This window comes from Lontra canadensis, unplaced genomic scaffold (assembly GCF_010015895.1).
Source record: "Lontra canadensis isolate GAN:19392208 unplaced genomic scaffold, GSC_riverotter_1.0 scaffold24, whole genome shotgun sequence".
Taxonomy (NCBI): Eukaryota; Metazoa; Chordata; class Mammalia; order Carnivora; family Mustelidae; genus Lontra; species Lontra canadensis.
The window spans coordinates 4,282,438-4,301,946 of NW_022631018.1; the positions used below are offsets into that span (position 1 = coordinate 4,282,438).

At 44.8% G+C, this 19,509-nt stretch overlaps 1 protein-coding gene across 4 annotated transcripts in view; it reads right to left on the reverse strand.

Moving 5' to 3' along the window:
- Positions 1-19,509, reverse strand: part of RGL1 (ral guanine nucleotide dissociation stimulator like 1) — a 224,635-nt gene that overhangs the window by 48,542 nt on the left and 156,584 nt on the right. For all 4 annotated transcript variants that reach the window (XM_032862657.1, XM_032862655.1, XM_032862656.1 and 1 more), the window contains one exon: positions 10,891-10,968. In XM_032862657.1, coding sequence (XP_032718548.1) covers positions 10,891-10,968 — 78 coding nt within the window. The remainder of the gene's footprint in view (positions 1-10,890; positions 10,969-19,509) is intronic.

Genomic DNA, 19,509 nt, shown 5'->3' on the forward strand with positions numbered 1-19,509 from the left:
TGTCAGGACAAAATGAGTAACCCTGTCCATTTAGAGCTCTTTTCTCTCTCCAGAAATCAATCTGAGCTCATTTTTTTTTCAAAGGCAGCAAAATGTTTTTTTCTATGTTAAGATATTCTCCAAAAACTGGATCTTTTCCTACTATAGATAGATGATAAGAAAATCTTTGTGGAGGGTGGGCCTTTGAATCAATGTGGCAGGTGACACTGCCAAGCCCCGAGGGTGGGAGCCAATGCATCTTGCTCTTCAGGGGAAAGAAGCAAAGTGACCTTGACACTGACTCTGAGCTAGACCCCTCCACCTTATTCTCCTAGTCACGGAGGTTTTCCTTTTCAGAGAAGGCTGCCAGAGAGAGGCTGCCTCGGAGACCCTTGGAAAGATGGTTTCCCTGACAAGAAAGAACAAAGGAAGGCAGAGAGAATCAGTGTCTCATTTTTTCTGAAAAAGCCTGGAGAAGATGGAAACATGACTATCTGCACTTGTCAAGGTCATCTTGCAGTGCTTTCTTTTACATTTTCCAATTGTGCATTTTTTGGTGCAGAGGCTGAGCAGGGATTAGAAGGCTGGGAGGAAAAGTGAAAGAGGAATGCTGAGAGGCTCAGGGAAATCGCTGCAGAGAGGACCAGAATCAGAGCAAAGCAGCAGCAGGGACAGGGCACAGAAGCCAGCGATGGGCCAGGATGCAGTGAAAGAGAAAAAGCTCCAAGGTGAGTAGAAGAGGAGGAGGAAGACTATGATAGCGAGGACACAGACACACCGAGTACATATGGGTCGGGAAGTGCCCAGAGGAGGAGGAGATGAGCCCGAAACCAATCACCCAACGTCAGCAGTGTTTACACACCTATCCTTTATTCCCACACTAGATGCGCGGGCCCTGGCAACTGAAGGCAAATTTACAGAAACCGAAGAGAATTCATCGTGCACAGACCTAACCCCGTATCACCAACCTTACTTGGTGTGCCAGTGTCTGCGCTCCATTAGAAAAGGAAAAGAAACTAAGAGACCTCTGAAATGCCTGCTTTTTCATGAGCAGCTCAGCCAGTGTGGCTGAACAGTCTCTGGAGTGCCCAACTGGGGCCCTGGTTCTGTGGCTCACTAGCCGCGAGCTAGCCTCTATATGCCTCAGCTTTCTCACCTGGAAAATGGGCACAGTAATGGATGCCTCCTCATAGGATGGGGAGGCCAAGAGCTAATACATACAAAATATTTAGAAGAGTTCTTAGGGCACAATGAGTGCTCAAAAAATACTAGCTATTTTTGTTAAGAAGGGCATTCTATCAGACGAAGGACTAGAGGCGAACGGAACTGCACATAAGCACCGCACTCTACTTGATAGAGTTGCTTCCCACAGGTTATGAGCCGACAGCCCCGATACTGCCCACCAAGTCTCCTGGAGCCAAACAACTAAGCAAATGCGTGGCAGACGGTGGCCGCCACTGCTCTCGCTGTCACAGAGGGAACTTCCAAATAAGCAAGGAGAGTAGGCTAGAACCATCTATGTGGTCATGGATTAGAGCTGGAGACATCAGCGAGAACTCGTGTTTAACAAAATATAGATACAGACGGTCATACATAAATACTCCTAGAGATGTGTATTTCGTAATTCGCGTAAACATAAATCTCCTAGTCCTATCGGCGGAGAGGGCTAAGAAGAAATGACAGCTCAGCAGCGCTGAGTGCACCCAGCGCCAGGATCCTGGTTGCCGGTACCATTCTGCCATGAAAAGAACCAGGTTTCCTTGAAGAAATGGCTGATGCTGGGCCTGGGGCCGGAAACATACAAGATGAGCCCAGAGCACCTTGTCGTGCCGGAAGGTCAGAAGGGCTTGAACAACCGAACATACCCACAATGACAGAGACGCCTCTCAAAGTGACATACGAGTCAATCAAAAGAGTTCCCAACGGCCTAAACGGGAACAATCTGAGCAACAAACTGGCATCGGATCATAATCCAAAGCATAAAAAAATTTACTCACTGAGTCTAAACTGATGAAAACCTTTAAATAAATTAATAGATGAGGGAAACAAATCTCCCATGCAGAAGTCTCCCCAATACATTGATTAGATAGCTTACCCTCCCAGAGGGGGAGCATAATCCCCACTCGTTAACCGGGGGCTGTGCACTCTGACTTCCTTCCACCAACACGGTTGTGTAGGACGATGTCTTCCATGCAGAAATCTCAAAACTACTGCCCCACGGAGGCGATCGAGGCCAAGGACGGTCATAAATCATACTGACAGTAGGAACCCTTGATATCATGTGATGAGGTGGCATTTTACTTCTGTAATAGCCCTCTCAAAAACTCATAAGTTCAGTCTAATTATGAGAAAAATATCAGTGTAGTTATGAGAAAAATTCCAATAAAGGGGTATCCCATAATATATCTGATCTCAAAACCATAAAGGTCATTGAAACCCAGAAAAGTCTGAGAAACTGTCACAGCCAAGAGGAACGTAGGTGGATATGACAACTAAATGTAATAGGATATCCTGGGTGGGATTCTGGAACAGAAAAAAGGCATGAGGTAGAAGTAGGGAAATGTGAGTAAACTCCGGACGTCAGTTAATGATGTGCCATCCTGGTTTGTTAATTGTGACAAACGCACTATAGTCACATAAGAACCGCAGGGAAATCTCTGAGGGGGGCATATGGGCACTCTGCTGTACTAACTGTTCAGTCCTTACACAAATCTAAAACTGTTGTGGGCAAACATCTTAAGCAGACGCCTGGGTGGCTCACTCGGTTAAGCATCTGCTTTCAGCTCAAGTCATGATCTCAGGGTCCTGGGGTTGAGCCCTGCATCGGGCTCCCAGCTAAGTGGGGAGCCTGCTTCTCCCTTCCCTCTACCCCTCTCCCTGCTCATACTATCTCTCTCACTCTTTCAAATAAATACATAAAATATTTTTTTAAAAAAAGGAAAAGAAAAGACAAACATCTTAATTTTAAGAAAAAAGCATGAACAGGAGAGTCTGACCTAAGTTCTTAAGAGAAAATATCTCATTTTTATCACAGGAAAAAGAAGCAGAGGCCACAGAGTGTAGAGGGCAAGGTGTGGGTTGAAATCCCAGTTTTCCCTTGTTCCCTGTGTGACCTTGGACATGCTCCTTAACCTCTCTCTGTCTCAGACCCCTCATGTGTAAGATACATCATGTTATTATGGGAATAATGAAAGGATATACAGGGACTATCCCTACTAAGCATCAGTGAATTCTAGCTATTGCTATTACAAAGGGCACTGCCACTCCAACCCAAACAACTTCTCAAGGACCTCTGTAGCTCTGTATTCTCTAATTCCTCACCATCTTAGGCAGGCATTTTTATGTTATAAATGGGCCTCTAATGAAAAAACTGCTGAGGGTTTCTCCATTTTGCACCATTAGAATGGAGGAAGTTGGGAAGTTGGGAAGGAAAGACATGACCAGGCCCCAAGAACAGGAAGCAGGCAATCAGATCCATGGGCCTGACCCATCCCGTCTTCCTTCTTCTTTCCTCACATCCTACAACCCATCTCCTTCCCCAGGAAACAAGCCTAACTTCCCCATTTCTAATAGCTGTCTAGGGACCTGGCTCAGGGTGTTCATTTAGTAATAAAGCCAGGCAAAACAATACAGGGTAAGGAAAATGATCCAAATTACGAGATGTCAGGAGGCTAACACGCTACAACGCCCGTCACGATGGTGATAATATGCTTTAGCTCTTCGTGGACTTCTGGTTGCAACTGGGAACTGTGATCTAGACAGATGTGGCCTGGAAAGGCACCTGAGATCCCGATGCTCTTGTGAAATGGGACATCCAAGAACAAAATGGTGAGAAGCCCACATCTTGGACCCGAGTTCAAATACCAGAGTTCGCTGGTATTTGAACCCTGGTATGACCAGGGTTCGCTTAACCAGCAGCTTGACGTTAGTCAAAGTGTGTATGATACTTTTCTGGAGCTTCCATTTACACACTGATAAAATGAGGCCAACATCTCACAGCAAATCTGCGACGGTAAAGGAAGACACAAGGCCCCCAGCAGAAGGCCTCATGCTAGTAAGCGCACCATACACTGCAGCAAAGACATGGGCCAGGCTGGTGACAGCGATATCACACTGTCATCCCCTGCCAGGCTGCAGGGTCATTCAATGACAGGGTCTGGTCGGGTTGCCTGTTTGCCTTTCTCTGACACTTCAAGAACCCCAAGAGATTCGTAAGTCACTGATTTTACTTTCTGAACCACTGATCATTGACGTTTCACCTCTCCGGAATTTTTAGAACACGAATTTCTGCTTTGGGAACCTACCTTCTTCCCTTAAACACGCAATTCTGATTCAAGATTTCAATGACTTTTAGGACGATAATTTCTACTTTTCCTTGTCTGGTATGGGAGTTTTAAAGACAATGCCAGGCTCTTTTACGTTGTGTATAATTTCTCCAATTCTTCCTCCATCCTACTTTAACTTTTTAGAAATGCTCCTTTCACCTTATAGCCTTTCATTCTTTTAAATTTCAAGTTTTAGGGGCGCCTGGGTGGCTCAGTCGGTTAAGTGTCTGCCTTCGGCTCAGGTCATGATCTCAGGGTCTGGGAATGGAGCCCGGCATCAGGCTTTCTGCTCAGCAGGGAGCCTGCTTCCCCTCCCCCCGCCCCTGCCTGTTGCTCTGCCTACTTGTGATCTCTCTCTCTGTGTCAAATAAATAAATAAAATCTTTAAAAAGAAATAAATTTCAAGTTTTAGATCTTACTTTTGCTCTGTTTCTTACCCCTTTCTTTGCCCCATTTTTGTTAAAATAGCCAGATTAATTTCCTCCCACTGCCTTCTTAGGGTATTTGAGTTCGCTGGAATGAATACTGACTGCAAACTCTCTGGGAAGATTTTTTTAGTACTTTCCACCGTCAAGTTTCTCGGGCATTAAGGAATCACAGCCAGGCTTCTTTAACTCACCCCCCTTTCCTTTAAAGCGGTTCCAATGTCTTGGATTACCACTATTTGATTCCTTACCAGACTAAAATCTGGTGTCACTATTTACAACTTCTGGGAAAAGATTACGAGAATGGCATTCATATCGTCTGAATGTACAGAGATGAAAGCAGAATGATTTCAACAGTTTAAAGCGCTGCGGTGGTAAAGAGTTTCAGAAAACAAAACACAGCGCTCCAGAAGGGAAGTGAAGACAGTCCATAAAAGAAAAGGAAATAGAACTCTTTCAACATTATAATAATAGTATTAAAGGAAAGAAAAAAGTGTCATTTCCTGATTAGTCTTAAACCTCCTAAACCGCTTTAAAGTATCTAAGATAGACAGACAGACAGATATTCCAATTTCAGATCCATTCCAAAGAATGAAGATTCATGATACCAGGTTTCTGCATGGTTAATATCCCTTTACATTCTCTTCACTTCTGAATTCAATGATTGTAATAAATCTGCAGGAAGGAAAGTTTCCTTTTCCATCTGGTTCTGATTTTGTTATTCTAAATAGACAGCATTTTATCACGTAAAAGTGTCAGCAGGAAAGAGGAAAGGGGCACAGGTAGAATGGATGTGGGCAGAGATGTTTTCTCCTGTCACAGGAAGTCAGTTTCCTGATTTCCAAATAGTGGCAAGTTTAGGGATTGTAGAAATAAACATGGGATGCCTTATTATATACAATAGTCTCACACTAACATCAGAGATCACTGTGTGGCAGATTCCAACATCTAGAGGCCTTGGAAGTTGCATTCCTCACAACTGAAGGAATTTTTATTTTGGCTAGATGACTTCAAAGGTCCCTGATATTGTACAAAGCCTGAACCGGGCACACTCAGGCCTAGAATTACAAGTGGGAGTCACAGCACAATCTGACACTTTTTGAAATTCATGAAGAACACTCGTCAGCTGTGGTCCAAGACACCAGAAGCCAATCTTTCATCTGGACGGTTCCATTTGTACTTCCCCATTCTCCTTTTTCTTAGTTCTTTTATCCTCTGAAAGGTTGATTAGATCCATATTTAGAAACACAAGGAAGACTGTTATCTTGGGATTTGGGACCCTGAATGAAATGTAAGCCTTGCTCTACGCTTTACATTAAAAACTGAAAAACCAAACAAGAGTTGAGGATTTTTCTGCTCAGGGTTAAGCCTCCCAGTGATTCCCCACCCACACCGCACCCCATCTGCAAAACTGCAGGCATTTGCCCTAAAACAGGATGTTTACTTCTTAGAAAGTTACTGAATTCCTGCCGTCTGTTTCCCACCTGAAATCACAAGAAGACAGACTCACGGCAAAGGAAAACAACTGGCATTCTGCCCCCATGACCTGACCCCGCAATCCAATGCTTTAGCTCATCTCTGGACTGAGAAGCGCAGTGAGCCACCATGATGTCGCGATTAATCACAAGCAGGCCAAAGAAGCTGTTTTGGTTTTCTAGTTTATCGAAACTAGTGGCACAGTCCCCCCTCCCCCAACTGAAAAAAGCAGTCAAGGAGACTTCTCAAAAATTCAGTATACTATTTGGGCCATATCTCTGATTCCTTTTTTTTTTTTCCTTCTTTTAAGATTTTATTTATTTATTCCAGAGAGAGAAAGAATGAGAGAGCATGAGCTGGGGGAGGGGCAGAGGGAGAAGCAGACTCCCCGCTGAGCAGGGAGCCCATGCAAGGCTGCGTCCCAGGACCCTGGTGTCATGACCTGAGCTGAAGGCAGACGCTTAACCGACTGAGCCACCCAGGCGCCCCCAATATCCCTGCTTCTGATATTCATTTTCACTTTGGAAAAGAGGAAACCTAAACACGTTTTATCCCGGAGGCCATTAAACTTGAAGGGCCGCCAGAGATCCTATATTCCGAGCACTCATTTTTCAGGTCAAGAAACTGAAAGTGAGAGAGAGGTGAAGTGACCAGGTCATATGGCTGGAAAGTGACAGTGACTGATGAGGGACTCGAATCTGAGTTCTCCAGGCTCCTTACCCAAGGCCCTTCGCCTTCTCTGAGGCTGGCTCCCGGGCCACCTCCACATTGGGACTCTCCCCCACCCCCACAAATAAGCAGGGTCCTATTTTTATGTACATCTGGTATTCCTAAGTAAAGACGGCTTTCACTTGAGGGCTGCAGTCCTCACCGTGTAGCTTACCTGCACACCACGGATACTTTGAGGCAGATCAGTCTCTGTGGGAGGGCCATATTTTGTGCACGTAGACTATCTGGCAACAGTCCTGGCCTCTACCTCCCAGAAGCCAATAGCATCCCCCCACCAAGTTAAGACAACAAAATTTCTCCAGACATTGCCAAATATCTTCTGGGGATGAAACCAGCCCACTGAGAACGGCCATAGAGCCGTATCTCCTACACATGCATCAGCCGTCAGGAGGCCTTTGGTCAGGGCTCCATATCAGATGCCAGAGCTCTGGGATTGGTGGAGGAATTTTCCACACATTACATATGGAATGAAGAAGATGCTACCCTGATTTCCTCTCAGAAAGACAGAGCAGTGACGCTAGCCAGCCACAGAAATGAGGAGAAGGGCAACCTCTGAAAGAGCAAAAAGATGATGGTGAAATGAGATGAAAAACAGCAAAAGGAGAAATGGGGGAGGATGGGGAGGAAGCAATATGAAAGAAGGAAAACACAAGGAAGAAAGAGGTCAGCTGAGAGAAGGGATTTCAGCATTCCAGTATTTGTAGGACAGAGTAGCCCATTATAAGATAAAGTGGCGTATTTTCAGCAGGCATAATTTTTTTAAAAAGCAAGTTGGTCTGAGGAAAAGGGTCAAGCACTTTCTACCAATTCATTGTGAAGCTTTAGGAAAGGACCATTGTCCCCAGATGATGGACCCCCTCCGGGGAGTTCTATGTGAAGCTCTTTGTTAAGGACTCATATGCTTAAAACTGGAAAGCCCTTTACAACAGCTTATCCTGGAGTTTCACCCACATCACACTGCTCCTGGTGTACAATGAAGTTGAATAAAGTTTTATAATAGAACTTTCAAATAATGAGCATGATTCTTCACATCTAAGGTACAAACCAATTTTCTTTAATGTGCGACTTCCCAGAAACCTACTTAATCTCAAAGCACCCCCTGGGAAACAGAAAAGCTCTGGATATTTTTCAGACCATTACCCTCCTTGGAGTGTTCAGGTGGCTGGTTAAATGGTAGCTCCAGATTTGACTCAATTCCAAAATTTGTGGAGAACAACACACTTATTTCTGAATCTGGTCACAGGGGGAGGCTACATGTGACAAGCTAGCGACTCAAGTCTCCTTTTGTATATGCTTAAAAAGACTCATTATAAAAAGGTTCTTTTCAAAAAATTATTATTTCAGTAAGTTTTCAGGGATAAACACAATTAACAACAAAACCTCTCTAATCCTATGATTCTGAAACCCTTAAAGTGCATAGGAATCACTCAAGGATCTTACTGAAATGCAGATTCTAACCTAGGTCTGTGTGAGGACTGAGATTCTGCATTTCTAACATGCTCCCAGGTGGTGCCGATGCTCCTGGTCCATGTACCACACTCTAGGTAAGAAGTCTGTTAATCAAGTCCACCCCCCTCCCCCACATCACCTATTTGATGATACTGTTTCCCTCCTGCAGAAACTATTCAGGGCTGACTGTCTCCTGCTTACCACGGAGGGTCCTTACTCTCTTGGGAGAATGAACCCCCCCCCTTCACCATAGCTTCAGCTCTACAACTCCCCTCAACCTGGTACACACGCCATCAGGAAGTGGCCATAGCATTCTGTCTTGTTCCCAAAATGCATCTCCCTGACTTGGTCCCACTGTTCCCTCTGCTTGGATGGCTCTACCACCAAAACCATCACCCTCCTTCAGGGTCTACCTGAAATGTCAACTCCTCCAAGAAGCCTCCCCAAGCCCTGTAAGAATAAAAGTATTAGTTCCACTCACCACACATCTTGCATTTGACATTCAAATATCTACACCAGTGTGTCTGGTTTTACAGTCCATCCAATAAAATAATAAAACTGCCTCTTCTTAAGACTTTAAAAAGATACTCAATTTTCTTACCTTCCCATCCCTGGCTTCTGAAGAAAGGATTTCATCAGTCAGTCCTCAGAGAAGTTAAAATATTTCACAGGATTAACCACCTGGACTTTTGACCCCAAGATGAATACTTAGTAAGAGTCCTTTCAAGCACCCTGGCATATATCCCATCGACTCAAGAACATCACTCCTAGAGCGGCCTGCAACCCCCACCATGGATTTTTCGTCAGTGTCTTCTAGATTATTCTCATCAGATTAAACCATCACCGAGGTTTAACAAACACATACATGATGAAAAAACCCTCCTTTGCCCCAGATCATCCTCCAGCCCATTTCTCTTCCAAACTTCTGTCTTCTCTTGAGCCAGACCTCCATCCACCAAAACTACACTTGTCAAATGGGCCAAGGACCAATGTGTTACAAAAGTCGGAGTCTTTCCCCAGGCTCCTCTCACTTGATGTCTGAGCATTGTTAGACACGGTTGGTCACACCCCCTCAAAACTCCTTCTTCACTTGTCTTCTGGACACAACTTCTTTCTTCTCGTCCCCCACTAGCTTCTCTGTTCCAGCCTTCTCTTGCTGGACCCTTTATCTTCCTAATCTGAACACTGGAAGGAACCAAGGCTCAGTCTTTGCACCGTCCTCTTCTCTATAGACTTTGTTCCCACGGGGGGCACACCCAACCCCATAGCTTTGAATACCATGTCTAAATTAAGGATGCCCAGATTATGTCTCCCACTCTGACTTCTCCCTGAACTCTAGATTTAGCCAATCATCTCAAAGTGAGTATGTCTACGATGAAATTACTGACACGTGCTGCCCACCACACCTGCTCCTCCTCCCCAGCCTTTCTTACTTCATAAAACCGAAGTTCTGCTCTATCAGTGACTCACACCACAACCCTTGTAGGTGTCCATGCCTCCTCTTTTTCTCTCATATGCCCCACCCCTTCATTGGTACAACCTGCTGGCAATACCTTCAAGATCTCTGCAGAAGCTCTTCTTACTACAAGTTACGCCTACTTTTACTACTATTACTACTATTAGTACTATGACTGTGGTGGATGCCACCACCACTACCACTACCATCACCTCCTCCCCCACCTCCTCCTCCAGCCTACGCTACCAGCATCTCTTGCCCGGATCCTTGCAAGGGTCCTAACCAGGCTCCTTGCTGCCGCTCTTGTCCCCCATCCCGCTGCCAGAGTCTGTTTTCCACGTACAGCCAGAGAAAGCCTTCTGAAATATTAATCAGCCCATAGCACTGCTCTCCTCGAAACCCTTCTAAATGCTTTTTATCTTCCTTAGGATAAAATTTAACATCCTGCCCAAGGCCTTCAAGTCCCCATGTGATCTGGAACCCCCACCACCTTCCGGATCTCACTCCCTAGCACTGGTCCCTTCATGCGTTCGGCTCCAGCCTCACTCATCCATCTGCCTCCTGCTCCTGCCTCACAGCTTCGTCCACACTTTCCCTGCTCAGATATTCACCAGGCCCAGCCTGTACCCCATTCACGACTCTGCTCCAGTGTCACCAGATCAGAGAGCCCCTTCCTAGCACCCTGTGTGAATCAACCTCTCCGTGAGGATCTAGTCCCTTCGCCCTCCTGCATTGCTTTTTTTCTGTGGATTCTTTGTCTCTCGGCTAAAATTCAAACTTCATAAAGCCGAGACCTATTTTGCTGGTAGCCGTTTCCCTTAGCGCAGGGCCTGGCACATGGTAGGTGCCCAAAACATTTTTACCGGATGAATAAATGACTATCATTGGATGGTCAAAAAATAATTCTATGGTTTTACGCATTATGGGGGAAAATGACAACATAAAAAGGAATTTTAAAAAAGAGAAGCTCTACTAAATTACATTCTTTTAGGGTAATAAGTCTTGAGACTTGAGACTGAGAGCTTGTAATATACAGAAAAAGCATACGTACTTCCGGATCACCATCTTAGATTCTGATGAACTTGGGCTTCCATCTTCTTCACAGTTTGGACTTGTCAGGTTTCCATACCTTTACAGATAAAAACAAACAAACAAATTACTCCTGAAAAGTGGAAACTGTTATCTCATGTTTGAAATGGAATTGAGTTGCTTTCCCACACCATTAAGTTAATATCCCACCATATCAGTTTTTGATGCTATTTCATAAATATTTCTTTCCTTAATTACTCCTGAAACATGGAAACTGTTATCTCATGTTTGAAATGGAAACCTTGCCCAGTTGCCAGCCTCCACGTCCCCACAGCTGCTCTCCTTTTTGCAGACAAATCCTGTTCTTCAGTCCTTGTCTCAGCCATTGCTCAAGGGTCCAGAATTACTTCCATAACCCTTCTCCTCCTGGACTTACCCCAAGGAGACCCCAAGGGGACACAGGGGGATGACTTTTTAGAAAGCAATAGGTGCTTCAATTTTTAAATTTGTCTCCTTCTCAAAGTTTACTGAATAATTAATCAGTTCCCAACCGCAGTTAGCTGTTCTTCCAACTCCACATGTAAGCAAGCCTACTGCATACAAATGTATCACATTTTGTTTGGTTCCAAGCATACACATGAACTGCTCGAAGGGGTGTCTTTTTAGTAACTTATAACGAATGCCCTGACGATTTCTGCAGTTTCTCTTCCCCTCAGTGAAGAATCCAGAGATGCCTTGGTGTTTCGCAAGCTGGTACTCTATCCCTAAGTTTTGATCATAGAAATTCTGTAATTGGTGGGTTTACATTTTTTAAAGTGAACACTTTTGTCTTCTACTAATGGGATTAAAGGCCCCAGTACCCTTATGTTCCGTGTTCCTAGGATTTACAAATCCTTTTAGAGATAAAAGCCCACCATCTGGTTTGACTGAGTGCCAGCCCAGCTGGTCTCCCTATCGCCCTATCCCGGTAGGTTCCAGTCTGCACCCCGAGGCACTAGCCCCCTCCCATCCACCTGCTCCTCTGTTGAGCTCATCAGCCTTATGGACTTCTTGGCCTCTCAAACCTATTTTCCACTGGCCTCCACCCTCCCCATTCCTCTTACTCTGCCTGCACCTGCTACTTAGAAGGCTTCCAGGGCCACCCTTTGCTTTTTCTGAGATAAGAACTTAGTCAGATTAAGATTTATTCAGCCCCATGTGAGCAAGGCAGGGATGGGAAATGAGATTTCTCCTAAACAAACAGATTTTCTGGCTCTCTCCTTGGCCACCATCATAGGGAACCAGTCTCCCATCTCCTCTCACAATGGCATCTGTGGTTTATGTGAGTAGGGAAGATCAGGGCAGGCGCAGTGAAGAGCGGGGCCTTAGGGGAGCCGCTGCATCTTCCGCCCATCCAACGATGGGATGGCTGTTCTTGCTCTGCATTTTTCAGACTCTGGAGCTGAGCTGCTGGTTGGGATGACAGGAGAACCTATCCCAGGTTGCGTCCAAGAATGGGATGCGACAGGTGCAGTCAAATGCTGTTGAGATGGACCAAGCAACTTATGCGGGTGAGCAATGTTCGCTCTCATTAATTAATCCGGCATCATCTGCTCAGAGCGTGTGCTCGGAAGACCTCAGGGATGTTTCTCTCAGCCGCCAGAGTGGTCCACAGATTCCTAATCAGGACCAGAATGACTGGATGACGATGCTCTGGAGACCAGTGAGGACCATCAAGAAGAAGGCAAGGCACATGCGGCCGCATGCACGGTCCCGTCTCTACCCAATCCACCGAGAAATCCTATTGGCTCTGCCTTTATAACATACCCTGAATCCAAACACTTCTTCTTGTCACTTCCACCCTGGCTCAAACCACCACCACCTTTAGTCTAGATCAGTGAAACAGCCACGTCATCAGTCTCCCAGCTTCAGCTCAGCGCGATCCTGTGCGATGTGCATCCCATCACGTCACCGCTCAGCTCAGAACCCTCCCGTGGCTCCCGTTTCACACCGAAGAAAGGCCAAAGTCACACCTGCCTCACGGGGCCCTAAAGGACTTGCTCTGATACCTCCGACCGAGTCTACCGCACCTGCTCACCCTCCCTGAGCCTCACCCACCCCCCTGCTGCTTCACCACACCCGGGCATCCTCCTGGCTCAGAATCTCGGTGCTCCTCTTCCTGCACCCCCGGGGGCCGACAGCACCTCCCTCCGCTCCTGCGGCTCCTGCGGGGCTCTGCTCAAATGTCACTTTCTTGGTGAGGTCTCCCGGGCCACCCTACATAAGACCGACACTCAAGGGCGCCTGGGTGGCTCAGTGGGTTAAAGCCTCTGCCTTCAGCTCAGGTCATGATCCCAGAGTCCTGGGATCGAGCCCCGCATCGGGCTCTCTGCTCAGCGGGGAGCCTGCTTCCTCCTCTCTCTCTGCCTGCCTCTTTGCTTACTTGTGATCTCTGTCAAATAAATAAATAAAATCTTAAAAAAAAAAAAAAAAGACCGACACTCAAAGCGCTGCTTTATTTTCCTGTGCTGCACATTCTCATATACGGTATAATTAAGTTACTGTGTTTACTGTGCGCTGGAACATAAACTCCATGAGAACAGGATCCCTGTCCCTTTTGTTCCTACTCTTTAGTGCTTCCAATGATGCCGGGCACCCAGGAGGCATGCTGATGGCTACTTGTTTGGGGCAAATGAATGTTCTGGTGGGGTTCCCTAAGCAGACACGAAAACAGACTTCTCAACTGTTGTTGCAAGGGCACCATCTGGCTTTTTGCTTATACCGGTGTCTTAACCTGTCTGTGTCTTCACTCCTCAACTCTGGGATCATAAAAAAAGCTTTAGGATAGCTGTGATCCAAAAATCTAAAACTGAAATGCAAACGAAATAAAGTTTTAAGATCTTAAAGCTGAAATCTTGAAAATATAAGCAGTGTGGAAAGGCAAAAAAAAAATATGTATATATGGTTTTACAAAGGAGACCTTCAGAGGCAAGATAAAATTAAAGAGCCTGTAACCCTCTGGAATTTCATGGGGAGGGGATGGATATTTGCCCCTGCGTTTTTCTAATCATTAGAGAGAATTAACGCGTTACAGAAAAGAAACTAGACCAGCACTGGTATCAAGAACTCTTTAATGTTCAAGCTAGGTCATTTGAGAGTTAGTTTTACTAGATTAGGAGCATTTCTTTGATGTTTTCTGGACCCTCTCATAGCTTCCCACCAAAAACCATAGTCAAGTTCAATTCATTTACTCCAGGGGAGTAAATAAAAGGGGTGTGTGTGTGTGCGTGTTTAATTAATGGCAGTAGAATAGCCACAGATGAACCTGTCAACAATGTCACCTCCAATTTCTGCAAAGTCTCCCCAGGATTTAAGATCAAAGTGTCAATCTCTGAAAAAGGCTTGCCAACGAGCAACTGGCCTTCTTTAAATGGTAACTCATAAAACTTAAATTAAAATACAGATTGTCCGAATGACTTTTGACATGGTTTCCCCTGTATCACAAGGCAAAAGAAAGATTTACAGATGTCTCTTAAAGTACAGTCTTCAGCAATTATTTACCACGGCCTAAAAGTTGCTAGAAAAAGAAAAACAAAACCTTAACGTTTAACTGGTTGCTGATATTTAAACAGGAAACAGTTATTTCCAGAGGGGACAGTATTATTGTTTGGAGTCTATCTGAGTAAATGAAATGTTTAGTATGCGTTTGAAGGGAGGACAGGGGTATTTGCGGTTCAAAGAAATCCTAAGATAAAGTTGTCCTCGGGGACAGTCTCTCTGGTTGGGGGAGACATTTGAACTTTTGCTCCCTGATAGAAAAGGCTCAGTAACACCAGACCAAGATGGCGGTAATCCTGAGGAACTTCTCCGGCTCTGCCTGAATCCAGTAACGACAGCAGATAATAATTACTGAGTGCAGACCAAGTGCCAGGTACTGCACTAAGCACTTTATAAGAATGATTTCATTTAATTCTCACAAGAATCCTATGTGATATTATTATTCATATTTCACAAATGAGAAAGTGAGGCCCAGGGAACTGAGGCAATTTGCCCTCAAAGACTCAGCTAATACATGGAGCAGAGATTTGAACCATGACAGTCAGACGCTACAGCCCAGTCTCCTTGTGAGTCACTACCAGATCACATGAGCTCGAGTTATCTTAATTTTATGTGCTCCAATGCACTAGATTATAACTTCTTTGGGGTCAGAAACTTTATTCTTTGCATTTATTTACCAATCTTTCATCCTTTTACTCATTCAGTCCCCGTTAAGGCCTATGTTCAGGTATTATTCCCAGCACTGGGCATACAGCTGTGAACAAACCAAAGGCCCTGTTTTCAAGAAGTGGACACTGTAGTGGGGGGAGGTAGACAATAAAATAATAATCAGTTAACATATATACCAAGTCAGAGAGTGAAAAGTGCAATGGAGAAAAATAAAACAGGTAGGGGTGATCAGACACAATAAGGGGGGTCTGAAGTGGCTCCCACACACGAGGTATTCAGACAAGGCCTGATGTGAACTTGACGATGAGGTAACATCCTCCAGAAGGTGGGGGAGTGGGCTCTACAGATCTCTAAAGCATCTTCCACGCAGAGAGGGGAGCCGTGGCAGAGGCCGTAGCACATTGGCAGAATGATGTGCTTGAGAAGCATCAAGAACACTAGTGAGTAAGTAAAGGGAGAGAAGGAGATGAGGCGCGGAGGTGACAGGGACTGATCATGAGGCTTGACAGGCCATGGCAAGGACCTGGGTTTCATCCTCTTACCTTGCTCACTGCCCCATCCCCTGAGGCATCAATGAAGCCTGCTCTTAGTGGACACTCAATAAACATTTGCTAAATGAATGAATCAAGACTATCTCCTGGGGAAAGAAAGGAAAGGCTGAGGAAAGAGAAGGGAGGAAGCCACTTACTGGGGATGGATGAAAGAACAGAGAGGAAGAAGGAAAGAGAAGCGAGACCTCACATGAAGCTGCTGACTCCTGGACCTCTGGGAGGCTCTGATCCTCTAATAAACCCCAGCCCGTGAACATTCAAGGCGGTTTTCTTTAACTGACCCATGGGAACACAGGTCAGGTATGAGGAAAATGTTCAGAAGCTGACCTTGACTCAGAAGAACGATAAGGGTGAAAGAGCCGGCAGATGTCTGGAACACCAAGGAAGCTCTGATTACGACTGTGGACTGTATCCCACAGATCAGTAAGAAGGATGTTTTTAATCACTCTAAATAATATCCTTCACGGCAGGCACTCTCCACCCAAGTCTGACCTCAGAACTGGGTCGCTGCTGCCAAGCCTACCTTGGAAAGGTCTTGTTACCTCCATGGAGCTTGTTATTCAAGGAGAAGACAAAGGTAAAAGACTCTTTGTTCTCTTGCAAGGGGCCAGTGATGCTGAGCACAGAATGTGCTTTCCACTCATAAGATCTGGACCTCCAGGCACTTTTACCACAATTAGAAAAAGCTAGAAGATCCAGAAAGAGCTGCCATCCTCCACTCTAGGCCTTTGCTGTGAAGGGCCCTCCATCTTTGATGTGCTTTCATTCTCCACATTACCATCATGGTAGTCCCTGACAGGTAAGGCAACATTAACAGCAAAGAGTGCCTAGTCTTCCTGTGGTACTTCACAGTTACAAAATCCTTCACAGTTATAAAATTTTCCTTGAGAAGAATATCTTCACGCCTAGCCCCAACCCACAACAGTCTGAAGAAGAGGCCAAAAGGACAAAGGTTTTATAACCCCTGCTCTTCCAGAACAAGAAACCCAAAAGGTCTCTCACACTGTAACTTGCTTGCATCCAAATTTAAGATTATTCCTTAAGTGGGATAGATTTTACACCCTAGTTATAGGGTTTCTTCTATTTTCCACTCCAAGTCCTTGTCATCCATTTCTCTTCTTTGGCCCATTTTCTGCCACCACAGCTTGGTGGCTCATCAGTATCTTTTCTTTCCAGTCAATGGCACATACATCTTGCTAGTATGTTCCAGTGGCTACAGTCACATGAAGGGCAACAGAAGAAATGGGGATACATCTGGGGTGGTGAGCAGGCAATGCTCTGACAACCACAGAGTCTGTTAACGGGTCAAGATTTGTCTTATGCTTAAAATGAATAAATGCTTTATTAACAAATCAGTGCAAGCCTGAAGCTCAGTCTTCCCCAACCACGAAAAGATGTTACTGCAAATCTCATCAAGGACCTTATGAAATAGGCTACATGGAACCTCACACACATGAGCGTAGGACTAAAAATGGTAGGATCACCATTTTCAGGATTACTTGTCTCCCCTATGCTTACAAAAACTCAATATAGCATCAATTTTTATATGTTGTTCCCAAGGGCTAAGTTCTCTCCTGCACACAGACACATACACGTGTAAAAAAAGGCAAATATCAAGTAAGAGAAAAGTGGTAAGATAGATTAAAAAAAAGTAGTAAGAGAGGAAAGTGGTAAGATAAGCTAAAACTAACTCAAAAACAGTCCTTTATACTTTGAAAGACTTAGACATGCCTTTTTAAGACCATTTAATTTACTTTAATGAATTTAATTTCAAGAACCATACTTACCTGCTTCATCATGATACAAGGCAGCAGCAGTCCCCTCCTCTAACTCATAATGGCCACCTATATGTCATGTCCCATCATCCATGCTAGAAAGCCTGTCCCTGGAGGGTCCTTGGATGAACCTACGGAAGGCTGGGAATCCCTAACCAGTAGGAAAAATTTGATGTGCTTTTTTTTCTGTATGGCTGATCCACAGTTTCTAGCAAACTCCTAAAGAGGCTTGTGATCAATCTCTCCCTCCACCTGCTGGAAAACTATCAAGAACACTTCTTTAGGGACTGGAGGAGATTATGCTGAGTGAAATAAGACAAGCAGAGAGAGTCAGTTACCATATGGTTTCACTTATTTGTGGAACATAAGGACTAACATGGAGGACATTAGAAGGAAGAGAAAAATGAAGGGAGGGGACTCGGAGGGGGAGATGAACCATGAGAGACTATGGACCCCAAGAAACAAACAGAGGATTTTGGAGGGGGGGGATGGGTGAGCCTGGTGATGGGTATTAAGGAGGGCACATATTGCATGGAGCACTGGGCGTTATACACAAACAATGAATCATGGAACACTACATCAAAAACTAATGACGTACTGCATGGTGACTAACATAACATTAAAAAAAAAAAAAGACCACTTCTTTAGAGTATCAAGGCTGAATTGAAAACTGGAACAAATTCCAGTTACTGTTCAGGATATATGTACCTTGCCTTTCAGTTTTTCTGTCAGCTTGCACATTAAAACAAACAAAACAAAAAAACAAATGCACATTAAAACAAAACGAAACCAAAAAACCTGCTGAGCAATTTGGTATCCTTTTCTACAAAAGAAGGACAACTGCACGTCCTCTTTCCCTTTGTCAAATGGGAGGAAGGAAGGAAGAAAGGAAGGAGAGAGAAAGAGAGAGAGAGTGGGCACCTGGGTGGCTCAGTTGGTTAAGCAACTGCCTTCAGCTCAGGTCATGATCCTGGAGTCCCAGATTGGGCTCCCTGCTCAGCAGGGAGTCTGATTCTCCCTCTAACCCTCCCCCTTCTCATGCTCTCTCTCTCTCTCTCTCAAATAAATAAAATCTTTTAAAAAAAGAGAGAGAGAGAGAGAGAGGAGGAGGGGAGGGAGGGAGGAAGGAAGGAAAAAGAAGGAAGGAAGGAAAGTAGGAAGGAAGGAAAGAAAAGGAAAAAAGGAAGGAGAGGAAAGCTACTTCACAGAAAACACTTCTATCTCATGTCAAGAAAAGAAAGCTAGCCTGGTTATGACTAGAGGTGAAGTCTTCAACAGCATCCCTTCACTTAAGAGCACCATCACCAAGAGCCCCAGAACGCTAGGGTTCTACAGTCACCACATGTTCCCACAGAGAATTCCCAGAGAAGTTGGGTCCATTTGGAAAAAAAAAAAAAAAAAAAAAAAAAAAAAAAAGGATTTACCAGAGACTGCCAACCCAGCATGGAAGAGAACTTATTTTCATTTTCCCTCAAGTGATTATGGCTGGGTGTAATTCTAAAACAGTACCAAATGAAATTGTTCTGGTTAACCTCAAGCACTGGTGTAGACACAGAGAGTAAAGAGGGACAGTGTTTGTCTTGTTGAGGCTAAGCCCTTTGTTTCCTGGGAGTCTGCTTCTGCCTGGGAGCCATGGCTCATCAGGGCATGATGCTCTGTCCAGAACAAAGGTGAAGGTGAATAAAGGCCTGACCTTCAGCTTCCTGGAGCTGCCTAAAATTTTACTGATGTTGTATCAGTTTTCTATTGCTGCCATAACAAATTGCTACAGACTCAGTGGCTTAAACAACATGAATTTATTATTTTACAGTTGCATAAGTCAGAAGTCCAATACGTGGTATGAGCAGGACTGTGTTCTGTTCTAGAGGCTCTAGGAGATAATCCATTTATAATTGCCTTTTCTAGCTTCTAGAGGCTGCCCGTACTTGGCCTCTTGTCCCCTTCTTCCAGCTTCAAAGCCAGCCACACAGCATCTCTCTGATTCTGTTTCCGTCCTCACCTCTTTTTCTCTGATTCTTTTTTGCCTCCACCATTCACTTTTTTTTTTTTATTAAAGATTTTATTTATTTATTAGACAGAGAGACAGTGAGAGAGAGAGAGTGCACTAGC